This window comes from Gobius niger, assembly GCF_951799975.1.
Source record: "Gobius niger genome assembly, chromosome: 21".
Classification (NCBI taxonomy): Eukaryota; Metazoa; Chordata; class Actinopteri; order Gobiiformes; family Gobiidae; genus Gobius; species Gobius niger.
The window spans coordinates 3,773,222-3,800,544 of NC_136872.1; the positions used below are offsets into that span (position 1 = coordinate 3,773,222).

At 43.2% G+C, this 27,323-nt stretch overlaps 1 protein-coding gene across 1 annotated transcript in view; it reads left to right on the forward strand.

Annotated features, from left to right (window-relative positions):
• The window catches only part of fgf11a (fibroblast growth factor 11a), a 140,611-nt gene that overhangs the window by 89,190 nt on the left and 24,098 nt on the right, over window positions 1-27,323 (forward strand). Inside the window, exon 3 of the mRNA XM_079579652.1 lies at window positions 16,401-16,504. Within this exon, the coding sequence (XP_079435778.1) occupies window positions 16,401-16,504 (104 nt within the window). The remainder of the gene's footprint in view (window positions 1-16,400; window positions 16,505-27,323) is intronic.

Here is a 27,323-nt window from a genome sequence, read left to right on the forward strand (position 1 = left end):
CTGTCACGCACCAATTGTTTCTGGGACACCCGCCATTACTCCCCCACACGCACTACAGAGGGCGAACACGGGTCACTCTATCAGAGCAGAAATACCCGGAGTAACCCCGCCACTGCCGGAAAAACCTGCAAACTCCGCTTTTCTCTCCAAAAGTTGTGCGAAAGGGAGAAAGAGCCGGGGATCACCCATATTACAGTATTGATTTGCGGGGCCAGAGGTGAGGAAGGTGGGGTGATCATCGGCGGTGTCTGCCCCAGGGGAAGGTGAGCTGAGCTTGGGCAGCTCTCCCGACCAGAGCGTGCGTGGGGAAGTGAGCCGAAGGATGCGGAGGGAAGCAAGAATTTGTGCAAACGCAAATCTTAGTCATCTCCGGCAAAGGGCTGCAGCAAACATTACGTAACGGTAAAACAGCGCGTGACGCGGAGATGCACTTTTTAAAAAGTCGGGGTAGGGAAATATGTGAAGCTTTGCATGTGGTGAGGAAACTAGTCATGGTAGGGGTGCCCATAGTGCGGCACAGACTGACACCTGTGCTCCTTTGTCCTTTGATGATTTTTAACCATATCATTTACTCAAACAATAAATATCTTATACTTATGACCTGACCCTCAGGCAAAGCTCTGGGCCCCTGGGACTTGCCTTTGTTTCCATATGACTGCGGTCCACATCCCGGCCTCCTCGGCTCCTCAGATGAATACCGATGGATCTTAAAGGTCACTGATGGACGGACAGACATCAGCAGTGCCAGTCGTTCTGAACAAATATATACAAGTCACTTCAAGTAGATTTGAATTTTAAATTAGAAGGTAATGTTGGCCCTTCTGGAGCCGCCATCTTAACGTGGTGGAGGGGTTTGAGCACCTGAATGATCCTGGGGGCTCTGTTGTCGGGGGCTTCGTGCCCCTCATAGGGTCTCCCATGGCAAACAGGTCATGGGTGACGGGTCAGACAAAGAGCGGTTCAGAAGACCCTTATGAGAGACCAACAGGCCCGGGTTGAATTGTGAGGCCGTCCTTCTGTGGACCCACCACCTGCAGGAGGAGCCATAAGGAGCTGGTGCAATGTGATTTGGGCAACTCCAACAGCTGCCCCCACGACCCGGCAATGGAAAAGTGGAAGAGATGGATGGATGGATGGATGGATGGAAGTAATGTTGGCTAATATAAAGGCTAAAATGGGCATTTTACATTCAAACAAACACATTTATTTAGAAGCCATTCAAGTTTCACATTATGTTTAGACCCGTTAAAAGACAAAAGCACCAGTAGCAGCACATGGCTAATTATTATGCATAAACACAAAAGTGCACACCTCATCTCTGCTGTTTTTAACAGCTGCGGAGTGTCCTCAGTGGCTGTTATCAGTTGTAGCTTGGTGATAGCATTAGCGATAGCATTAGCAATAGCATTAGCGACAGCATTAGCGACAGCATTAGCGATAGCATTAGCGATAGCATTAGCAGCGCTGCAGTAAACCTGCAGGCTGGAGCCGCTGCAGATTCACAGTCGTCTTTTGGGGGATCATTTAAGGAAGTCATTTACCTGAGCTTAGATGAGTTGATACATATCTGTCTGGTCTTTGTGCCCGTGGAAGAGCGTGGTGGCTTCCAACTTCACCCCCCGTTTGGAGCTATAGGAATACATTGGGAGAGGTCAAATTCTAACAACATCTTTGGTCATTTTGCATGACCGAGGGCACGCACAAAGACCAGACAGGTACACATCAACTCGTCTAAGCTCAGGCAAGAACATATCTCAGTATGGAAAAACAGTGGCCTATTCCTTTAAATCCGATGCAGTCCAATCCTCTCAAAATGCCTGGACTGAGTATCATTAACAGCACTGAATATCGAGACATCTCTTTGCACATCACAAACTGCCCAAAGAATGAGATCAGTTGACTCCCTGAACATCCTGAATGACCAGGTTATTCGATCAATGGATTTCTTCTTCCCTGTTGACAAGATGACAATGGCAGGATTCATGGGGCTCACGATGTGAAAGAGTGGCTTTTGCAGCATGAGATGGATTGGCCACCACAGAGTCCAGCTCTTACCATCAGTCTGACCATGTGGTGCACATGGAACAGTCTCTCTCTAAATGGGAAGAAGACTTTCTAAGAGCGCGGAGTCCAGCATGTTCCTCTAAAAATCAACCGTGCTGCAGTGGAGAGGATGACCAGCACTAAGCTCCTGGGTGTGCACATCACAGAGAACCTCTCCATGGACCACTAGAGTGTCAGGATTAACCAATTGCTTCACAGCCAATGATGGTGGCACAAGATGTCCTCGCTTTAACTTCTGGGGGAAACGAAATCAGGAAACATTGACCGTTTGCTGTTTTTAAAAATACACCATTATAGGAGCTTTAACCTTAGTGAATGACTTTAAAACAGCATTTAAAACAGTTTGTGCCACTACATTTCAAATCAAATTCTCCCAGTCCTACAGGTTGAGGTTTAATGCCGCGGTAGTCTCCCGGGACACCGTGCAAGAGATGACAGCTAAATCTGTAAAACACTTTGATTCGTTATTCATCCATGCCGGCTGCGCTGGAGTGATTGACATGAATGGACTCCTGCTCCTGCCTGAACAGAAAGTAAAATGCTTTGTGTGCATGTACTATACTTCAGCGGACAAGCGAGAGGTCTGTCGGCTACAGTCAGTCTCTCCGTGTCAGAAAACGCTACTTTGCTGTACAATAATGGAGCGTTTTTGTAGGCTGAATACAGAATACCACCCCCCTTCTCTGATACATGTCAGCACAATATAATCTAAAACCTAAAAATGTGATATTTGTGCATACAAATTAAAAAAAGAAAGTAAATCACCAATGACAGATATCAAACAGTGAAACAAACAAACAAAAGTAATCCAAGTAGTCCAAATTTCATAATAGGTCCTGTAAGTATAACTTTTTCCTAAATTGTACGGCAAAAAATACCAGTTCTTACGTGATTTAAACTGATGAAATGTTTCCATTAAAGCAACAGGCCACCGTTTTTTACATACTGAGATATGTTCTTACCTGAGCTTAGACAAGTTGATACGTAGCGGTCTGGTCTTTGGTCGTTTTGCGTGACTGAGGACACGCACAAAGATGTTGTTCGCATTTCGCCCCTCCCAGTGTATTCCTATAGCTCCAAACGGGGGTGAAGTTGGAAGCTACCACGCTCTTCCATGGGCACAAAGACCAGACAGGTACGTATCAAAACGTCTAAGCTCAGGTAAGAACATATCTCAGTATGGAAAAAACGGTGGCCTGTTCCTTTAAAGGTGGCTAATGACTGTATATAATATAAAGTCGAAATTCAACCGCATACACAGCATTAGCGCATGCCGCACCGCCGCCAGAGTCACAAGCAGGACAGCCCAGAGTTGAACAGGACCGGATTTAACTTTCCCTACACTTTTCCGTGGAAATGAACACCGCTTGCATGCGGCACTCGCCTCAGCTACAACACACGGCGTCAAAAACGACAAAACTTCACAATCCCCACGTTTTGCAATGTGACATTTAAAAATCTTATCAGACAAAAACAATCATGCAATACCAGGCATAAGGAGTAAGAGACGGGCTGGACAGGATTCCTTAACAGCCTGGAGTTCCCTCTATAGGCAGCCGTGGGTAAAACACATGATGGAGCAATGTCAACGAAGTCAGATAGACGAGTCAGGGGATGGATTACAGGTTTAAACATGTATTTTTGTGTTCCCTTTATTATTATATCGTACTCATTTTTCTCCATGGTTACATTTGAATGAATTTTGGTCCATAATGCGTTTTGCTCTCTTGTCTCTGTCCTGAAGTGCTCCTCTCCTGTTCCTGTGGGACAGCGCTAACATCCCACTGCAGGCAGGTCATGGACAGACATTAGAGGGGACAGCGGACACCCCTGTCTCATCCCCCCCGTCCGTCCCGACACAGATGGCCTTCTCCCCGACAGCAAAGTGTCTGAACATGGCTTTTAAAAGGAACTGAGGTTAGCAGAACAATCCCTAAGAGGAGGACGAGGACAAAGGACAACCTCGGAATAGTTTTAGGATGTCCCCGCAGGGCTTCTGTAAGTAGGGAAGAGGAGGCTGGGAGCAAGACACGAAAATGGGGAAAGTGTGGAATGAATAGAATAAGGGAAAAGATTAAACTTACAAAAGACTATGGCTGTTTCTCAGTTCCAAAGATTCTTGGAGTAGTTTTAATCTCTTAATGATTTTAATCAAATACATCAGTTTAATTTTCTGTTCATTATTTTTCATATTTATGTTTATTCCACACAACAAATGAGTTTTCTGGTAGATAAGCCTCAACACAGGGCGGAACGGTAGCGCAGCGTTGAGCTAGAAGCTAGAAGGTCCTGGGTTCGATTTACACCTGGACAGGGCCCCGCTCTGTGTGGAGGTTTCCCTACCACCATTAACATGTGAAATAGGTGAATCCCCCAGCCTGGCTCCACATCTGGAGATGGGTCCCAGATGTGGGTCCCACATGTGATGTCAGAACCCTCAAAGGTGACACGTTCAAAGCTCTAACAACGAAGAAAAGAAAACAATGCAACATCAATTTGTGCTCAAACTAGTACTGCTGCTGCCCACTGCTCCTTACGGGTCGTCCCAGTGGTGACGAGGGAGGGGTCAAATGTACAGTTGTTGTATAATGACAAATAAAGCGCCTTACCCTTAAAGCAGTACTAAGTAACATGTTTACCTTAATAAATCCTTCCCGTAGTCCCTGTGGGGGTAATGCAAGTGTTTATGGGATGATTGGAGGGTCTTTCATCTCCCCCTGGTGTCTCTGGACAGAAAACCATGTTTGCAACTTGACTGCCACCGGTGCGGAGAAAGCCATACACACTAATGTAATCACGAAGAAGAAGCTAACATGCTAACGGGCAAAGCTAACTGCGGGCTAACATCACTTTAAACAGTATTTACAGCAAAGTTTGAGTGAAAAAAAATATTTCCATTGTATAATTGGATGCACAGTAGCCCTCTCTCCCTTCGCCTTTCCTGTCTACTCTCCAAGACAATTAATAAGTTAAAAAATCGTAACTTGCTACTACACCTGCAGTTGCACTTATGGCCTCCAGGGGGAAGAGTTACTTAGTACTGCTTTAACACAAATGACAACAGAGTCCTACGACATGAAGAAGAAAAATCGGTAACACTTCCTTTGACACTACCCTTGATACCACAAACCACATAAAGTACAATGTAATGTGCTTTGCAACAATGTGTAATAAGTTGTACCAACAAGTTACATACACAACGGAATAATGTGTATTAGTATTCTGCTGGTACATAATGTAATAAGACATAAGACCCAAACTCTAGTCCTAACCTTAAAGGTATGGGAGAGGAGACATTTACACACAATTTTAAAAACCTGGCTGCATGAGAATATTGTATTGTGTTCTTCAATAAATATGTATTATTCAAAAGATTAACAATTTGTTATCAAGGTAGCCTACACGAGCCGGCCACAATAGCATCCTCACAATCGGATTAACATTGAAGTTGTCAAGGAGTGAATCAGAAACAAGTATAGAGGCTACACAGACATATCCTTTACGAGGAGCTCACTGTCTGTTGGACAAACAAAGGTCTCTCGTTCATCCTGGCCTATGTTTTAGTGGAAACCGGAGAACCCGGAGAAAACCTACGCAGACACGGGGAGAACATGCAAAGGCCCTGCCCTTGGAATCGAACCAGGGACCTGCTAGCTGTGAAGCACGAGCACTAACCACTGTGCTACCGAGCCGCACATGGATTTTGTCTGTGCAGCTCCTGATGTGTTCAGTCACCTAAAGCATATACTTATTACACACTATAGCCAAGAAAAAGGCCAGGCAGCTCAGGACCGACCGATGTCTCACTGCAAAGTTAGGTGAAAAGTTGACACCCCTGAAGTAGGATGTCCTCCGGATGAATAAAAAATGCTGAAGCTTGTGCACAATCAAACCCGTCTGAATAAATCGAACCATTGACCTGCATTCCCTTAGTGGTCAACGTACAACTTTATATGTTTTTGACTTTACATGTTTACTGATTAACAAAATACAGTCATCTCCAAAATCAAACAAATTTCAGCGACCAAAGCATCCGTCTTCAGACTCTTTAGCTTCTTAAGCGAACGCCATTGCTGAAAAGTATATCCCAGACAGACAGATCGGCTCAGTTGTTTTTTTCTGCCATTGTTGCTCAACTTCGAACACATGAAGACTATCTACGAAGAGTCACAGCAGCAAACTTACAGTGAATGAGTTACGCTTGGGGCCTAAGTAACGTCCTCCGGGGGACATGTGCAAAATGTTTGACTGAGAAACTAGTAGTGGTAGAAGTCTATTGGCTAATGTTTTCCAGGCCCCACCATGGCCACAGTTTATGGATACATAGCACATTACATTGCACATTTAGTTGGGTACAATGTCTCAAGCTAAACACTCTAAGTCGAAAGTCATTATACTATTTACATTGACAACAATCAGCAACAACTGTTAGAGATTTAACAATGGTGTTCGAGGGGATAGATGAAGGATGGCTGAGACTGGAACCTGAGCACCACAGTCAAGGCTGCGACAGAGATAGTACGACTTTACAGCTTGACCCAGTATGATAAATAGCGATTTAATGTTATCCTCTAACAACAACAACAACAAAAATCTTATTACTATTAGTGTTTGGGACGGTAGTGAGCAGCTGGCACCCTCTGTTGCCTACTTCATCAGTGTCGCCCCCCGCTGGTGGGAGGTCAGGCCGCGTTCCCAGCCTGTGTGCGGTCTTATGTAATGGCACTGACAGGCAGGGGCGTAGCACCAAATTCTGGGCCCTAGGTACAAACTATCTTTTTGGACCCCCCTCATATTTCAGTTCTTTAACCACATACCAGTGGTTTGACAGTGCAGTTGATTTATTTTCTATTCTAACTTTATTATATACAGATCAGTCCTGGATACTTAGTTCATCGTTTTGTTTTTGTTTGTTGTGTAATCGATGTTTGACTTGAAATTTCATCTGGATCGGCTTCAGTTACAGAAATTGAATAACCTTCAATCCCAGTAGTGATATAGATATTTAAATTGGTAGTGGAATATTCTGCATGATGATTATTAGCAGACCACATTAAACAGGACGACTGCACCAGGGACAGAGGATATTTGTGCTGGGAATAACAAATGTGTGACTTTAAAGTAGGCATTAAAATGCTATTTTGCAAAAAAGAAATCTTATACTCTATGTTGTCTCATGAACAAAATAGCTCAAGGGCTTCAGCCTCATTTAGTCTCGCTCCATATTTGAAGCCGGCTGAACCATTTGGCACATTTTTAAATTCATCCATCATTATTGTTTGTGCAAAATTCTGTCTAGCAACCGTTGTATTTCAGCCCGGTTGTGTTCAATTCTTATAGTATCAATTATGAGGAAATTTAGAAAGTACAATACAGCACGCTTTTTGCAGCACTTTTTAGGGCCCCCACCTTGCTCTGGGCCCTGGGTACACAGCACCCTTTACCCCCCCAGTTCGACGCCCCTGCTGACAGGGAATGGAGAAACCTGCCGCTAACACCCGGGGGAGGAGAATCATGAAGTATTTGAGAGAGCCGCATCTGTGTCTTTGCTAATGACAGTGTTTTCTTTCAAATAATTTCTTTTTTACAAGCCATAACTTCAAAAATCAGGATTATTTGTGTCCGCGATCTTGTGCTTTTTATCATGACCCAGATCTTATGACCATAGAAGAGCCAAACGACTCAGCTCCCTCTTCACCACAACGGTCTGATAAAGTGACGGCATCGACTTCGCACCGATCCGTCTGTCGATCTCACACTCCATCCATCCCTCACCTGTGAACACGACCCCGAGATGCCTGAACCTCTCCACCTGAGGCAAGGACTGTCCACCGATCTGAAGAGGGGAAGCCACCTTTTTTCCGGAAACAAATACATTAAAAGGGGCCTCATGGCAATCAAGTAAATCTATTCCAAGGGTAAGTCTTCTGCTGCAAGAGAGACGACTGAAAGTTTTATGCAAATCCACATTCTGCTATAGTTTGCAGAAGTCTCCAAAATCTGACACAAATTTATGGACAACAATTCTACTGAGATCAAAATATCAAAAATACATTAGTGACTTACATTGTCTAAAAGTGCAGAGGAGTTGCTGTCAGTGCAATTTACAAAAACGGATTCTTGGACATCTTTACGGCAACTTGGACGAGTGTGAAATGTTGGAAAGGACAAAATATGCATCATACAACAAAAGACTGAGACAAAGATGAAGTGTTGGGATTTTAACAGTATTGAAGGAAAGGAGCAAATGTGGTTGACAAATGAGGACGGCGCGTCGGAGCGGATCCGATAAAACGGTGTCAGTTTTCAAACGGAGGAGATGAACGAGAACGATGGACCGACCCAGGAAGCAGAAGTTGAGTAACATGTGGGAGAGGAGGCACATCACAGGGGAAATCAGCCCTGGGAAGGCTTACAGCTCATCCAGCAAACTATCGAACGCTCAAAGACGCTGACTGATGCCGAAAGGAGTTCTTTTGGAAACCATGGCAGGGTCCGGGTTTTGAATGAAAAGTAATGTATGTGTGTGGAGAATGAGTTCTGCTGTAATGAAAAGGAAGCTGAGACAAGGATGTGATGTGGATTATCTCACAGCCTCGGTGAGGACACAAATAAAGCCCCGTCAGAATGTGCAGAGGCAACGGTAGAGACAAATCTAGAGCTTCAGTGGTGTTCATTCTGCAGGTGGTGCTGTTCAGTGCAAGTACAGAGATTTTCAAATATCATCGACGGGACTATGTTGGTGGACTTGGAGGATTCACTTTTATCTTCAGAAGCTTCTCCCTCTTATCTTCTACTAAGGTGTTTTATTTGTCAGTATACAGCTGCAGTACAATGCAATTTGTCCTCTTCATTTGACCCACGCTTTGATGCTGCTGGGGCGACCCGTAAGGAACAGGGCGGACTCATGTCCACATCTGGCTGTAGTCAAAGTGTTTGTCTAATTTCAGTGTCTAGACTCTTGATGGACAACCAATTGGATCGTCCAGCTCAGCGCTGGTGACATTTTTTGGGTCGTCCACTTGACTTTTTTGCTCCATAAGCCTCTAGATTTGACTGAGTTACTGCGTCCCACCTCAGCAGTGATGGCAGCTGCGAGAGGCCCCGCTTACGCAACTCAGAAACCAGAACACGCTCAAAACAAGAACGCTTTTTACCTTTACCTCAGGACGTCATGACAGTGTGAATACCTAACAGAAAATGACACTAAATCCTTTTAAAGACATGTCCTAAACTTTTGATCAGCTTTAAAAACACACAATTTTAGTTTTTTTTATTGTTTTCAATAAAATATTTAGTCAAAATATTTTTGGTCTCACTACCATTTCTTCTTGTATTGAAGTTCTGCTTGGAACCTTGATAAGATGTGAATTTTTCCAATTTTCCAACAGTTCTTAAACATTTGATTGGGACTGGGTCAATGTGGGTGACTGTTTTCCTCTGTAGTCCCTGGATACAAAATAAATGAATAATTCACGTTCCATAATAAACTATAACAACAATATTACAATGCTCCCCAATACTCCCCCTGCATTAAACCCCATTCACAATCCGTCTGAGTCAGACAGTTGCTCCAAAAGTGCGTCCTCTCCCCAAACTATTTGAGCCTAAGCGATCCCAGATTGGCTCTTGCCAGATGAATGGCTTTTGCCTTGGTACTCTGGCCATTCTCCTTGTTCTGACCATCTGATCATTGGACAAATGTTTTCAGTGGTGGAGGTGCTACAATATAAATGTTATAAACTATCTTTATTCTGGGCAAGGACAAAACGTGCAGTCATTATGTCCCATAAAATTAGCCTGGCACCCAGAATGACCCCCTCAGTCTGGGCAGGGCGCTCGCTTTTGCTGCTAGTGTTTTATGATGCGAACATGGACAGGGGACATGGGGGCTTCCGTGACTATAAAGGGGGTCGCAGTAACAGTTTGGTGTGAAAACACCAAACTCATGTTAACCGAGTTTGTGCTGCTCCTGAAGCGCAATACCACTGCACACCACAGGGTGGCTTTCGGAGATCTGACTTTAGATTATAATCAGCATAAAAATGGCATCTGAGGCCAGAATATTTAAGGTGAAGTTTTGTGAATCTGTGGAGTCGGAAAAGAACTTATTGGTCTTAAGAGAATTTATGGAACTTTTTAATTTGTATAATGTCAAACACATTTTATCACTATCTTACACTTGAAACTGCAATACAATCCAAAGCAGCTGAAACAAAATATCCAGTAGTTTCACATCCTGATTCTCACACAATCTCACCATAAGCCCCTCCCCCCTCCCCTTTGCTGCACATTGTGGCTGTAGTAAAGCTATGGCGAGTGTCAGGAGAGCATTTCCTGGTCTTGGTGCCCGTGGAAGAGCTTGGTCGCTTCTAACGTCACCCCCTGTTTGGAGCTATACGAATATGCTGGAAGAGGCCGAATGCTAACAACATCTTTGGTCTTTTTGTGTGACTGAGGGCACGCAGTTCTTCCATACTGTGATATGTTCTTACCTGAACTTAGAGGAGTTGATGTGTACCTGTCTGGTCTTTGTGCCCTTGGAAGAGTGTGGCCGCTTCCAACTTCACCCCCGTTTGGAGCTATAGGAATACATTGGGAGAGGCCAAATGCTAACAACATCTTTGGTCATTTTGCATGACTGAGCACACACACCCGAACATATCAACTCGTCTAAGCTCAGGCAAGAACATATCTCAGTATGTAAAAATGGTGGCCTGTTCCTTTAAGGTTAGGGATATTATATTGTGTACCTAAAAAAACTACAAATACATATTATTCCATGGTGTATCGAACCCATAGGTATAAATTATTACACATTGTTACAGAGCTCATTACATTGTCCTACATTTAGTTAGGAACTATGTATCAATGGCACTGTAAAGTAAAGTGATACTTATATTATCACATTTTATGTAAGTAAGAGTATAATATATTCCTTAGTTACTGAAAAAAGTAACAAATCATATTTTAGTAACTCATTACTTTGTAATATGTTACGCCTAACACTGGAGCAAGCCCTTATTATAGGCTATATCAGTGGTTCTCAACCTGGGGGTCGGACAAATTTGGGGGGGTCGCAAAATCATTTAGATAAAATGTACATATTTTCATTAGCAAATAATCTAATGTTTTATTGTAGCACGTGTTTGCTATTGTACCAGAGGGCCATTATTTGTTAGGAGTTTCATGAATTTTATTTCAGCCATTTGTTTTTTTTCTTTGTTTTTTAAGAATTATGTAGGCTAATTTTTTTCACGGTGTGACCAGGGCGGAGGGTCACGAACCGCTTTACCTGTTGTAATGGGGGTCACGGCTCGAAAAGGTTGAGAACCACTGGGCTATATGCAGGCAAGCATTATGGGACTTTCGTGTGGCTCCTCAGGCACTGCTCTTCCTGTTCCCGTTATTTCCCTGTGAGTTTGGAGCAGTGTCTTGTCCAAAATAATAAATAGCTCAAGATTACAGCAGGCAGTGAATTATTGACAGACAGTGACAGCATCATGTTAAAAACAACGCATCAGAATTCACCGGAGGAAACTACCTGCTTTTGTGTTGAAGCTAACGGCTAACTCGAAAGAGATAGATAGGTTCATTATTGTGGTGTTGTTTTTTGATACTCGCCGTTAGCTTTGAGAGAAAAACTCCTGCTCAGTTAAATACGGACGTTTCCTGCAGTCAAGTATTTACATCCAACATCATGTTTTTTCCCAGTGACTTCCCATCAATATCTCACCGTCAGTGATGTTTTCTTCAACTATTTGTTGATTTGTGCAAGACATTGCTGAGCCTTATTGGGAAAATAGCGAGAGGGGAAGGACCGCGGCGTACGGAGATGGCACTTGGAGGTCACGTGTCGCCCGTGCTCGGCTAACAGGCTCTGTTCCACCACATGTGAAAGATAAATAAAACCTGTCGCGGCCCCGCGCACATGTGGAAACGAATGGTGGATAATTAGCGGACATGAGGCTCACGGCCGGATCAGTGGTAGGGGAAGAGCAAGAAGAATGCGCTCCCGGATCCACCATCTGTCTCCTCCACCGCTGTCCTCGGTCACACCTGCTCGTTTGTGATACACCAACTGTTTGAGACGCACGGATCAATAGCACCCAGCGCACTCACACACATCCAGACACGAGGGAGACGAAAGGTAAAGAGCATTTATCAAGGCGGACATTTACATCTTTAAATTTCACGCAGGCAGGAGACGGGCACCGCTGGAGGGATTGCAATGTGAAGAGGTGGAATTAGCACATGCGAAAGCTGCAGTTAGACATTTCTTTGTAGAGCGGAATTCAAAAGAACAAACAGACAGACCACGCAAAATAAAGCTTAACCAACCTGAACAACAACACTACGGACTAAGGGGTCAGATATACAAATGGCTTGAAAGCTACTTAAGTAACAGAAACCAATATGTTCAATTTAAACACTATAACTCGGACTGTAGAACTGTTGTATGTGGAATCCCCCAGGGTTCAGTCATTGGCCCTAAACTTTTTATATTATTTATTAATGATATCTTTGAGGCTTCCAAGGACATTAATTTTTTGTTGTTTGCTGATGACACAACTGTGTTCAAGTCTGGAACAGATTTAAATGAATTAATGGCCAATATCGAAAGGGAAATGACAGTATTAAAGACATGGTTTGATTATAATAAATTGTTCTTAAACTGGGATAAGACAAATTATATGGTGTTTGGAAATAAGAAAAATGCATGTACAAAACTAGTTATTGAAGATGTAAATATTGAATGTGTCTCAGAAATCAAATTTTTGGGGGTTATCCTAGACAGCAAACTTAGCTGGAAGCCTCATATTGACCACATCAAGGGTAAAGTTAGTAAAAATATTGGTATCCTATATAAGGTTAAACACACGTTGGATGAGGCTTCATTACAGCTTTTATACTCAGCCTTAATAGTTCCTTATATAACATACTGTATTGAAGTGTGGGGAAATGCATGCACCAGTTATACAGAAAGGTTGTTCTTACTCCAGAAGAAAGCTATAAGAATTGTGACTCTCAAAGGTCCACGAGATCACACAAACAAACTGTTTATAAAACTGCAGACCTTGAAATTTAATGAATTGGTCAAATTTAAAATACTACAAATTATGTGGAGAGTGAAAAATAAGTTGGTGCCAATACATATTCAAAACAAATTTGTGTTAATTACAGATAGTAACAACAGAAGAAAGGGCAATTTCTGGGTTCCATTTTCACACACTTCACAAAAACAAAAGGGGTTTCTTGTAAAAGGGATCAGTTTATGGAATTCTTTGGACATTGTTCAAAAATCATGTAACACAATCACTCAATTCAATCAAATGTATAAAAAAAAAGTACTTGGAAAATACGAAAGCAACGAAACATAAGAACCAATGTTGAATTTGAAACAGTTATTGATTTAGATGTAAAGTATTATTTGTACCTTGATATAGGCTAACACACATCAAAAACCGGTGAGCCATCTGTTCAGAGTCAGCTCAGATTTTGGAGAAAAAAAAAAAAAAAGGGGCATGAAATTTATAAGACAATGTCTTCCTCATGCTCCTATTCAGCATTGAATATTTTGCTTTTGCTGTTGTTGTTATTATTGTGTCTGTAATAACACCATGGCTGAATAAAAAACTTGAACTGAACTGAACTGAACATTCAATGCAATATTAATGATGCAGATGTGACATTGGTAAGGTGATATTGTCCATGATTGTCCATGATTGTTTTTTCTTCATACCAGTGGTGTCTTTGTCAAAATGCTGAGCTGAAGGTCTTTGTTTGGAATGAACGATGGGAACGGGCCCGCACTGGCACTTCTTCTGCAAATGAAGCTCCTAACGGATAAATAAAGTGAATTTGAACAAGCATGAGCAGGAAAAGGAGAGCTTGTTTTAGTGTTAGCTGCGTCCTAGTCGGGTTGGCAATGGCAAACTTCAGGCTTTACAGAACTCTTGTTTAGTCTGATCTCATGGTTGAACTTGACATCCAGAATATGCCGTTTGCATCATATCCAGCTTGTCTCTGATTGGTTACTAAGCTTGTCAATCACGACCGTTAGGAATTTGAATCACCCCTGATCCCAGATACACGTCTTTGTAAAGAATGTATGTGGTCTCTAACGATGAGATAAGCTTTGGATATTGGGTCAGAGAAAGTTGATTGATTTGCTTCAGCAGTGGGTGTTCACTGTCCATGGATGACAATCCATTACGAAGGCATGTCTTTCATTTGGAATTGATTGAGTTAATAGCATGTAATAACACTGTACATATCAAGTACTGGCTTTATTAATCTTGAATCAGTCCATCTGAAAACGGGCTGTCAACATGATGTATAGACAAATGTTATTGATCATTATGCTTTATGTAGAGTTAAGATGAGACATTGCAGTTTAATTGTAAAAGATGGTTCTGGATATCGCCAGAACCAGAGCAGCTCAGAGTCCTTCCAGCGTGCCCTGGGTCTTCCCGGGGAGTCCTCCCAATGAAGCAACGGCTCTACTCCGAGCTCCTCGCGATTGACTAAGCTCCTTTCCCTATCTCTAAGGGTGTGCCCAGCCACCCTACAGAGAAAACTAATTTCAACCGCTTTTATCTGCGATCTTGTCTTTTCGGCCACTGACCCAGATCTCATGACCATAGGTGAGGGTGGGAACGTAGGTCGATCGGTAAATCGAGAGCTTTGTCTTCGGACTCAGCTCCGTTTTTACCACGACAGTCCGATACCGACCTGTCAGTCACTTCAGCTTGGGTCTCCTCAGTCTTTGCTTCCTCGTTGGACGTTGTAACAGTGGGCATTGAGGAGATCCTTCCACTGTCTGAAATGTACATGGCAAGGTTCTTTAAATCAAACAAAATATGCAACCAAGCTGACTTAGCTTTAACTTCACTAAAATGTAGTGGAGTAGGAAGTATTAGTCGTTCAGTGGAGTAAAAGTAAAAAGTTCTCATTAAAAATGCCCCTCAAGTGAAGAACAGAATCTCAAAAACGATTTAAATGCTGTACATTCACCTCTGCCCCCAAGGACGGTCTCCTCTGTCCGATGGAATAAGGCTCTGATTCTCCCACTTTCCACATCCCAAGATCACGTGTGGAGCTCTGGGCAGTGGGGACAACTCCAGGTCCTTGAATTTACACACAAACCTGCCCCTGTATTGCATGTATGCATCGTGCTAGTTGAAATGTAGACCTATGCACATACCAAATCCAAGGTTCCACTTGGGGGGGGGTTTCACCTTTAGAGCCGAATGCAAACGATCTTGTCGCTTTGTAATGTGTTGTATTTGTTAAGATTCCGTTGGTGAGGGATATCTGTGGGGCCTCGCATTTATAGCCTCGCTCTTCCGCTGTCCAAACACCAGCCCTTCACTGGCAAATGTCAGAGCGTTCAATGTCCCGACACGGGAGTCGCTCAAATGAATTGTGCTACAACTTTGAAACTAATACTTGCGATTGTGTTTGTCTTTTGAATCCCGCCTTATGGAGTTTTGCAAATATTTAATGAAAACAAAGTCACTACATGCTTTCCTATTAAACACAGAGGCATTTACAGTAGTCTGGGACCTGGCGTTGTCTTCTCGAGTTCCGATGAGCGTCAACACATGGTCCGTCTGTGCCAAAGCAAACCAAGTGGAAGAAATGTAAAAGGAAATAACATGGGAAAGGTTGAAAAAGTGTCCATGGTTGGCTGGCCTGGATAATCCCTTTATTGGATAATTGATTAATCGCCATCATGGGCTTAATGAGAATATTTGACTAACCATTAATCGGTCTGCTGTTCAAAGAGGACAGTCCACAACCATCTGAGAGTCGGCAAAAAAACGGCAAGTGGTCTGACCTAGCCTGGCCTTAGCCATCTGTAAACTCCGGTCAATTATAATTTCCCTGCACGTCTGGGTCTGATCTCAGTGGCCGCGTTACATCGGTCGATCGGTCAACCTGCCATTCAGCGAGCGAGGGAGGCGGGGCTTGTAGGTGACGTCAAGCATTTGCGCCGCATTTGCTGGTTTGGCAATGACGGTGGATACGAAAGTAACGGAAGATCTTCAACCCTTTCTGGCTCGGCTCCCAAATATCCAGAAATTAAAACTGAAGCCTTGGAATGCTCCCAAGAGTTATGATAGCTGCTTCACTCGGGTGCATTACACACATCATGACCAAACGCTAGCGAAAATCAGATCCAATCGTTTCAAAGGAGTTCCCCCCTCCCACCTGATAACGGAGCTCAATTGTGAAGGTCCATATCCTTGTACGAAACCGAATTGAGTACGAGGGTCTGGTAAAACCAGGCTAGATCTGACCATCCTTTGGCTTGTGTTTGTCTGTTGCAGTGCAGTTCAACTTGATTCCTGTGGGCTTGAGGATAGTGGCCATCCAGAGCACCAAGACTGGGCTGTACGTGGCCATGAACAGCGAGGGCTACCTCTACACATCGGTAAGTTTCGCCAGGAGTCGTCTCGCCGGAAATGCTGACAAGAAATGTTGGCAAAAGTCAGAAGGTTGCAGATAAAGTCCAGGAGTGTCAGCCAAACCCTTTTTTCTTACTTGTTTGTCGAATCTTAGGAAGTTGGAGAATGAAAACTCTTGGTTCTTACGACAAAGGGTATGCACATTTTATATCTAAACCGAAAAAGAGTCTTCAAAATGTACATTTGAGTGACATCGCAGACTCTCCACTGCTGCTGTTGCCATGAAGTAATGCTAACTGCCATGATGTTGCCATGTCAGGACATCACACTCAGCCAATCAGTTATTTTTTTTGGACGTCCTTTAGCATTGTGCAAAATCACATACTGCATCTCTTCCCGTTGACAAAGCAGAACCAGCATAGACCTGAAACTACATTCTAACGATATGTGAAAGGGTTTCAAAAAGCTTTGGGGGAAAAAAAGTTTGAATTGAATTTGGTTGGAATGTTTATCTGGATGAGTTGAAGACGTACGGTGAGCTTGGAAAATTGTCAACAAAAGTTTGGAAAGTGAGAGAGTGAAAACAGTCGGCCTTGGAAAGGACTGTGCACAGGCAAATTAGTTTGGATATTTGACGAAACCTTTGTATGTGACTCTTCAACGTCACCAGGGCAACCATAGAGTAAAGTTCAGGGGCCCACCTCCAAGTCTTAAAGCCATATCACGCATAATCAACTTTTCAACCACGATTTAACCTTGTTCCCACTTGGAGTACTATTTCATGCAGTTTTGATTGGCTCCATTCACTCTGGTCATTGCTTCTTCTACTATGGAAGGATTAGGGTTGTGTAACCTGGATTTTATTTCATCAGAGGGAGGACATGAAACGGCTCTCTATGTCTTCGAAGCCCGTAAACCATCACTGGACCCAATCTGGACCCAATCATCTGAAAAGTACATGGACACAACTATTTATACCCCATGTATGTCAAAGTACTTAGCCTCTCTTTTAATGGGGTTGTATATCAAAGCAAAATCGACTTTATTTTCATTTCTTACGGATAAAATCACAATGCTTAAGTAGCAAAAGAACGTTCAGAAGTCACGATTACCCGTGATCGGTCCACTCTAATGGCTCTCTGAAATAAACAGACCCCAATGATACGACGGGAGAACCGTAAATCCTGTTCGTACGGCCAGATCCTTTGTTTCAAGGGCTTTTTCTGGTTACGTAACCCAGTGCGGAAACAACAGCGCGAACATTTCCGAGGGACTTCGTGAGAGATTTTGCTGCGCACTCCCTCCGGTCCCCTCTGGCAGCAGAACTGGGTCACCTTGGTGCAGGCGTCAGGAGAAAGCCGAGGTAAGGATCACCTCTACGGTGTGTGAAAATGCAGGAGAGTCCATGGGAGTTCCGCGGCCCAGGGAAAGTCACGAGCAAGGACTAGTTTCACCGGGCTGCTTAGGACATAAAGTTTTTTGTTTGTTTTTTTTTCTTTTAAATTAGTACTCTCTCCCAAATGGGTTTGATTCAGGTGGCTTTCCTGCGGGTGCTCCGGTTTCCCTCATCAATATTCCAATGTTCCGTGGTTCTATGGGAGGATATCCGGGGAATGTCTGGATTGGACAATGACCGTTTTGGGGTGGGATTTTTTAAGTAAAAACACTTCTTTTTTGACTTGTCCTTGTTTACAACCTTTCCTCCTCTGTAGTGTTCGTTGTTGGAGAGAAAGCTCTTTGTTTTTTTTCCCCCCGGTGCAGCGGTGGTAATCATTTGTCTTCATTGAGCCCCGGTGCACATTATCTGCACTATTTGCTGTTTGTTCGCTTTTCATTTACTCCGCACTCACTCGCCGCCACTACTCATTTTCCCCACCGGAATCACCATATTTCATCGAATCCCCCCTGATCGCGCTTTAATCTCCCCGCGAGTAAGAGCGGCCGACCTTCTTCAGGAGAACCAAATTGACTGTGATATTGTTTACCGTATCGTTTTTTTTTTAACCGTATAAATCACAGCCAAAGCGCCGTGAAGAGGATTCATTATGCTAAATGGACCTATTTTTTCCCGAGCTCCTCTCTCGCAGTGTTTAAAGCCGTAAAGCGTAACATTTTCACCAAGTTAATCGTCGGTGTTCATACAGTGACAGAGAGCGGAACGTTCAATTAGACTTTGTTCAAGATTGACATGGAAGGAAAGAACAAGTGTTTGACCTGAAACGCGTCAATCACAATATGAAACAAGAAAAACAACATGTGAAAAAAACAGTCAAGATCTGTAAAACAATCTAAAGCTTGAGGGATAAGGGACAGTCGATGCTTTTCTTGTGTCGCTTTTCTTGGCAGCGAATTGTCTTTGCCACAGAGCCATAGACTTAATATTTATAGAGAAAAGAGAGAAAGGACATTATTACCTCCTGAGCTGCAGAGGCAGATCCACATCATGACACGGTTTTATTTCAGCTAAAGTCTTCTACGAGCTGACACACGTCAAAGATCTGTTACATACTGACAGTCTGCGGGTGTGTGCGGTAAATATAATGTCTGTCTTCTTGTCAATACTGTACTGCGCTCTCATCTTTGCTCAAACACCCAGGTTTCACGTTCAGTCCTGATTTGTTCTTGGCTCTGACCTGCAGTTACTGAAGTTTTTGTAAGTGAGCCTTCCTTCGCCTCAACGCTGAAGCGGCAAATTATCTATGGGCTCATTTCTCCTCCAGAAACAGAGAGAAGCCTGTGCTTCATGTTGCTTTTTACACCCACTGCGGGTCATTAATTGGCGTCTGGAGAGAACAAAGTACCGAGACTAGATACCGATACTGCCCCCTACCGGAGCTTTTGGGCCGGTGCCAAGTAGGTACCGTTAAACGATACCCTCGCAGACTTCACACAAAAAATATGGTTCTTACCAAGCAACATTTGTTCTTCAGACAACAAGAACTGCTAATTGTTGTATTGTTCGTTTTAAGCAGGGGGGTGATATGACAAAGTGGGTTTGTCCCATTATTTATTTTGGACATTTTGCTTTGTTTATTTAATTTGCAATATACACCAGCTAACAATAATCATTGGATTCACCTACAGTTATGTAAATAATTACACTTTACCATGTCTGCGCTCTTGCTTCACAGCTAGAAGGTCCAGGGTTCGATTCCCACCTGGACGGCCAGGTCAGGCTGAACCATGTGGTAGGGATGGGCGGATCGATACCACAGTATTGATATATCGATACCAAACGGCTACTTTTAAAGTATCGACATTGGGCGAAAAGTATCGATACTAATTTGCATATGTAAAATGAAGGCGTGGCAGCAATTTTAAACATAAAAGGACGATTTACATCTTTGTTTTGAGCCAAAACAGTCCACAGCAGCAGGGGATTGAACTAAGCCAGCCATATCATTCTGGTTTAGAGTCTGTTTCTCATTAAAGTAATCATTTAAAAATGTGTTTATGTATTTAATTTCACATTAACATTGTTTAATTAACCAGTTAAAGTAATATCATTTTAATTTCCCTATTAATTATATAAAATTACCAGTTTTAGAAATGTATATTATGTACACCTAGTATACCTAGCCGTAGTCGAGTTAATATATCCCCGTCTGGTCTTTGTCCGTGCGCTCTGTCACGCAAACGGAGCACATACGCAGCCTCTCCCACATTTCATATCGCTCCAAAAAAGCTCACGATAGAAGCTACCAAGCTCTTCCACGTGTTCCCTATTTAAATAAAGTTACGTGAAGTGTTTTCATGCGAAGTATATTTACACAGAAATGTAACATGTCGATTTTATAAGCAGATAAAAAGGGGGACTATATTGTGAGGCGTAATGATACGAGGAGTAAAACGTCCGCGCAGTAACTCCTAAAGACTTCCCCGCTCACTTCCGTCAATAGAAGCTGCGTGACTAATAGAGAGCCTTTTACAACAAGCAGAACATATATTTTGGGAACGTGCTGGCGCATTCCTACCTCATGGTCGAGGTCCTGAGTCCGGTGTCGTCGTCCGGGGTGAGTTGGAAATCTGTGAAACATTACTACACTATATACTTTCTGCTTCTTATCACAGCCCGGCACGATGCACGTAAAAGGCATCGTTCACAAGTTATCCACGCTTCTTCAACTGTTCTCTGCTGCTCTTTACAAGTCACGCAGCTTCTATTGACGGAAGTGAGCGGGGGAAGTCTTTAGGAGTTACTGCGCGGACGCTGTGCTCCTGTATCATTACGCCTCACAATATAGTCCCCCTGTTTATCTGCTTATAAAATCGACATGCTACATTTCTGTGTAAATATACTTTGCATGAAAACACTTCACGTAACTTTATTTAAATAGGGAACACGTGGAAGAGCTTGGTAGCTTCTATCGTGAGCTTTTTCGGAGCTATGTGACATGTGGGAGAGGCTGCGTATGTGCTCCGTTTGCCTGGCAGAGCGCACGGACAAAGACCAGACGGGGATATATTAACTCGGCTATGGTTAGGTAAGAACATATCTCGGTATGTAAAAACGGTGGCCTATTCCTTTAAACTTTGCTTTGAATTTCCTTGTATATTTTGGTCTGTATTGCATCTTTATGAGTTTTACTTTAACAGTTATTTTGGACTCAAATGTATTGTTTGAACTTACCCGTACTCCTCCCAGTTAACATTAAAGGGATATTTCAGGATTTTTGACATAGGGCCTCATTTCCTAGTTATCCAGAGTGTTGTTGATTTCTGGAGATTTTTATTTTTATTTTCATTCATGCAGTTCTTATATTTGAATAGTTTAGTAGTACTAGGCTAGTGCTTGGCTAGCGCATGTCTATGGTAACTAGTAGCCCGCATTAAAAACCTCTTCTAAATCATGGGCTCGTCCTCCAAACGTTGCCATATCTGATTTGTAGAAAGCTCCTTTGTGAATCCGGTACCTGGGCAGATCACTCCGCCGCTGCGTAGCTACAACCAGGAAGCTAATGCTGCTCAAATATAAGTTCTTTTAAATGCAAAATGGCTATATTTCAAAATGATCCAATCAGCACAGACATTTATATGGTTAATCTGGTGTTATGAGTGATTTGCTTCAGGTGCACTGTGCTTGGGTCAGACTGTTTTTAATGCAGGCTACTAGTTACCATAGACATGCGCTAGCCTAGCACTAGCCTAGCACCACTAAACTCTTCAAATATAAGGACTGGATGAATTTAAAAATATCTCTCTCTCCAGAATTCAACACCACTCTGGATAACTAGGAGGCACTATGTCAAAAATCCTGAAATATCCCTTTAATTACTCCATGATGGCAGCGTAGTTTCCTCCTACATGTTCCAAAGGTGGACAAAACAGCGTCAGCTTCAGTAATCCATGCAATTTAGGTCTTTTTCCTCTATATTTACAATTTGCGTCCATTGTAGGTCTATTTTAGATCCTTTTGGATCTCAGTCCAGGTGTACGGTCTACATCCTAGTGCAATACGATCTGATGAGAAGGTCAGCCAACACCATCTCAAAGGTTCTTCGTTCTTGGTCGTCATTGATTGCAGTCCTTTATGATGAGATGTGGATTATTCACAACTTTTTTTTGTTTATTTATTTTTTATCAAACTCACAATATACTCCAAGATATTCATTAAATATAGCAATAATCTGAAATGGTTCTGTTTCTCTTTCGTACCACCCGCCATAGAGCCTTTAAAAAGCAATCTGTACATTTGACCTTGGTTTGAACCCCATTCCTAATTGGATCCTGTTGGTTTGTTTGACGGACAGGCCGGGCTTGTTGTAATAGTAAAACCTCAATGTTCTCTGGTCTCGCCCTGTCAAAGAAACGAGGCAGGTGTGAGGATAGAGCGGAGAGATGCCTGACGGAACAAACTCGGGGGCCAAGAGAAGCTTGTCCTCAGGGAGAAGGCGCTACACGGGCTGCTCTCATCACTCGCTCGCTCCCGTCTCCTCTGACGTTTGTGTCCGTCTGACCAGCTGCAGGATTGATCCACAGCCTGCTCCTTACCTTTCGCCGGAGGGAAAAGCAAAATTAAAAGTCGGCAAGTTTATTTGTAAAGCGCAATTTGCACACAAAGTCATTTAAAGTGCTCCACAGAATAAATAAAAAATGTGCTTAAGGTGAGGACAGGCCAGAGGAGAACGATATTGAGCCTGGATTGCTTCTCCCTGACTTCGGAGAGGCTTGGCTTGAACAGACTTTCTCCCAACAACGATATAAGTTCCTAAGTGCTTTCTTTGCAGAAGTGTCTGCCACGCTGACTGACAGCCGTCCCCAGTGAGCGATGTATCAATATTCATTCCTCCACAACAAACTCAGGACAAGACTGCTCCAGAAGCTACTGAACTATCAAGTTAAAACTTCATGAAACGCCTGGGGAGAAAAAATTGATCGCAGTCACCAACACACTGTGACAGTAAGGTAGTTTTCACACTGGCTCTGGTTATGTCAACCTAAAGGAGCTCAGTGTGAATCAAACTGCAGCACTTTGGGCCGAACTAGCCAGAAACTGGGGTTTGTGTTAGCCCTTTTTCCACCAAGCTGGTGCCGGTGCTGGTTCTGGGCCAGTTCCAGTTTCAGAAACGGTTCTTTCGTTTTCCACTGAAAAAACGCTGGCTCTTGGTTCCAAAATCTGGTGCCGGTTGGGAACCAATTAAAAGCTGGACCAAGAAACGAGCACCAGTGATGTCAGAAGCTGGGGGCGTGGCTCTCTCCTCCAACAAACAATCAATATTAGTTCGTTTGTGCTTGTAACTTCCTGGAGAAGCCAAAACAGTCTCTGTGGAGGAAACTGTTGTTTTGCTTTATGCTCTTTACCTAAAACAAGAGTTAGAAAGAAGAAATCAAAATGTTAACGGCTGCTGTGACTGAAACATAAACTTATTTTGCTGTATTTTATAACCAGAAGTGGCTGTAGTAAGATGTTACTATCCATTTTTGATGTTGACTTCCCAAAGCGTTGCTATGACATTAGGCACAGCTCTCATTTTGGTGGAAAACCAAGTCAGTCTGGAACAAACCCGTCACCAGAACCAGATCTGAACCAGCCCAGAACCAACACCTTGGTGGAAAAGCCCTAAGTGTGTGGTGTGAAAGGCACCCGACTTCGAGCCAAACTTGCTTCGCCATCATTCCCCCTTTTTGAGCGAAGAAGGGACTTATTTTTAATAATACATACAAGCGATACGCGACTTCCAAGTGAATCCTCTCGAAGTGCTGCTCTTCATGTCCTGTTATTGCTATGCTTATGGACAGTCAGAGAGAGGAAGGACTGCGCCCTCTGGAGATCGCACTCGGAGTCACGTGTCACGAGCACAAAGACTATTAAAGTGCCCGTTGTCATGGAAATAAGTTTGGCGAACAGTTGATCGTTGTTACGTGGCTGATGGTGCGGCTTTCGGAGCAAGAGCTTGTGAACACCGACTAAACTAAACTAAACTTTTAAAGGAACAGGCCACCATTTTTCCATACTGAGATATGTTCTTGCCTGAGCTTAGACGAGTTGATGCGTACCTGTCTGGTCTTCGTGTGTGCCCTCAGTCACCAAAACAATCAAAGATGTTGTTAGCATTTGGCCTCTCCGAAGATATTCCTATAGCTCCAAACGGGGTTAAGTTAGAAGCGACCAAGCTTTTCCACAGGTGCTCACAAAGACCAGACAGGTACGTATCCACTCGTCTAAGCTCAGGTAAGAACATATCTCAGTATGGAAAAATGGTGGCCTGTTCCTTTAAGTGTATACAGTTCAACTAGGATCTCGGATTGGCCCCTCAAAGCGCTCCAACATGTGTGAAACATCCATCCATCCATCCATCCATCCATCCATCCATTTTCTTCCACTTTTCCGGTGCCGGGCCGTGGATCACAGTGCACCAGCCCCATGGCTCCCCCTGCAGGTTGTGGGTCCATGGAAGGACGGCCTCACAATTCTCAGGCCTCTCATAAGGGGCTTCTGAACCGCTCTTTGTCTGACCCGTCACCCATGACCTGTTTGCCCTGGGAGACCCTACCAGGGGCACGAAGTTCCCGACAATGGAGCTCCCTGGATCATACGGGCGCTCAAACCCCTCCACCACGTTAAGGTGGCGGTTGTGTGAAACACTCTAAGAATATTGTGCAGCCAATAAAGACAATAAAGATTGTCAGTTCTGCAGTAGTCTAATAAATACTATATACAATAAATACTCTTCTGTTCACGGTCAAACCCAAAACACATTTGAAATACGGAAACGAAGGCATAATTCAAGTAAATGTCATGACCTTTTGACCTTTGCAAATCCCATCCCTTGCATAATACAGGAGCTATCTCGGCTCTAGTGCCATTCTCATGCTAATGTCGGCCATATTGGTTCCGGTATTGCCTATTCATACCCGTCTATCTTTGTCTATGGTAACAAAGCCTGTAGGCAGTTGCATGTGATTCTATCAAGGTGACCCTCCTCTCTATTCTCCACCAATCTGATCTCACACGGAGCTGTACGGCCCTCAGCTGAGGTTATTCACATCGCTGTTGTCTTTCCTTATCACCTAAACAGTAACTCGACCCAAGATGCCCTCTTCCAAACCCGCTCTGGTTTACGGAAGTACATGTTCCATTCATTTTCATACTTGGGTTGCCTTAAAGCTGTGGTAATCAATTAGGGCTGAAAGATATATCAATATCGTATCGCTATCGAGACATGAAGATTCAAGATATCAATATCGCAAAAGAAAAATATATCGTTGTCGTATTTATATCAAGATATGAACATTCAAAATATTAAAATCGAAAAACCAAGATATAAATGATCAATTAAACCACACTCTTTCGTATAATTATTAAAATTTTCTGAAAAATGCTTAGTTTTCACCAAACCCATAGTTATATCGCATCGTATCGATATCGAGATATCTGGCATGAATATCGAGATTCATTTTGTCCATATCGTTCTGCCCTATAATCAATGTATTTCCTTGTAAGCTCCGTTTGGCACCATAGATCTACACTGTAGCATTCAGCAACAGCTGAGAGATACCTCTACTGTGAGGTAGCTTCAATAGTCATGCTGTGGTTCCATACAGCCTGTTTCAGTACGGCTCCGTCGAAGTACTCGGCTTCTCCTGTATCTACTCTACTCAGTACACGTGAGGGTTTCCACTACGTAACGGACTGCAGTTGTTGAGGGTTCTTTGGATGTGCACGCTGGAATACACATTACTGAAGGAAAAACAGAAAACTTTAAAAAGCTATGTGGACAAATGCTGCCTTTTGGTTGGGTTTATGTAATGATTCCAATATTATGAAGGTAAGCTACATGCTAATGTTATGCTAACACCAGCTACAGTTATGCTAACAACATCAGCAAAAAGAACTGTTCCAACAGCGGTATGATGTAATGAAATATTAAATCTGTTTGACCTGCATGTTAATAGTCCTCCCTCCTCTGGCCAATCAGAGGCCAGCAGTCTGTTCATGTCACATTAGTATCAGTTCAGCGCTTTGGCCACAGCCAGAGGTCACTCCCAAACCTTTAGACAGGGACAATGCAACATAGTACCAAATAAGCTTGGAGCTCGTGCAAAAAGAGTTTATAGCTCGTGCTAATTTTGAACTCCAGTCCCTGGTTGGGCCTTTCTAAAAAAAAACTTAAATATATACACTGTAAATCATTCATATACATAAATGAGAGTTGAACTCTCCTTTAGAGGCGCAGTGGTAATGTGGTTAGCGCTCGAGCTTCATAGCTAGAAGGTCCCGGGTTTGATTCCCACCTGGACGGGGAATTTCTGTGGAGTTTGCATGTTCTCCCCTTGTCTGTTTAGATTTCCTGTAGGTGCTCTGGTTTTCCTGACCACTAAAAACATGTACAATAGGTTAATCCTCCAGCCAGTTTCTGACCATCAGCCTGGCTTCACATCTGGAGATGGGTCCCCGAGTGCCGTCCTCCGCTGGCTGCTCACGGCTCCTACAGGTCGCCCCAGCGGCTTTGAGGATGAGTCAAATGCAGAGAACAAATTGCCCTTCGGGGATTAATAAATTATAACTTAACTTAACTTAACTTTTGGCTCCTGAAGTGGCTGTAGTTCTAACAGATGGTCTGCAGACGCATCGGTCTTCACCTGCTCTCCCTGACACGCTGTACCTACCCAGCCACACGTACCTCTAATCCACCTCTAAAAGGCCTCCTGCATTACTCAATACAGGTGCTAGTCATCATGATTAGGCCTCGTAATGTAGCTTCACATTGCAATAGGACCGTGTAACTTTTCTACATTTGCTCCTGTCAAGAGCGTCATTATCCAAGGACAGATTATCCGTGTGTGCAGTGATTTTGGGGCTGGTTTTAAAGCAGGGTTTTGTAAGATCGCAGCCTCCGAAACCTCAAGTTGTAAGTAACAGTTTGGTCCTCTACGCTCACATGTTTGTTTGTGTTCTGAGCTTCGATCATGTGACTCTTTTGAAGGGTCTCATGTGTGACTTAAACCTTTAAAACCAAATGCAAAGTGTGTAGTCTCTGTCGGTATGTTCAGTCTGTTTCTCTGTACGAGAATGAGATTGCTGAATCATGTTTTTAAAACAAAATCCTGTGCAGGGATAAGGCAACGTCAGGACAGTTCAGGATCGTCATGTCATATCGCTATATATATTATAAACTAATAGAGATTTTAGAAGCTCAAATACTGAATTGTTATATTAAAACATTTGGGCACTTTGTGTTAGATGTATTTACCAGTAGTGCCTTTTTTAGGTCTACACGATATACGAAACTACTAACAGTGGAAAGTGGTCCTTCAGTTTTCTCCCAACCGTCTATTGACGAGGAAAAAAATTGTCCCCCAGGCAAACGTGCTTACACCTGCTCTAGTGTGTCCCAGGTTTGT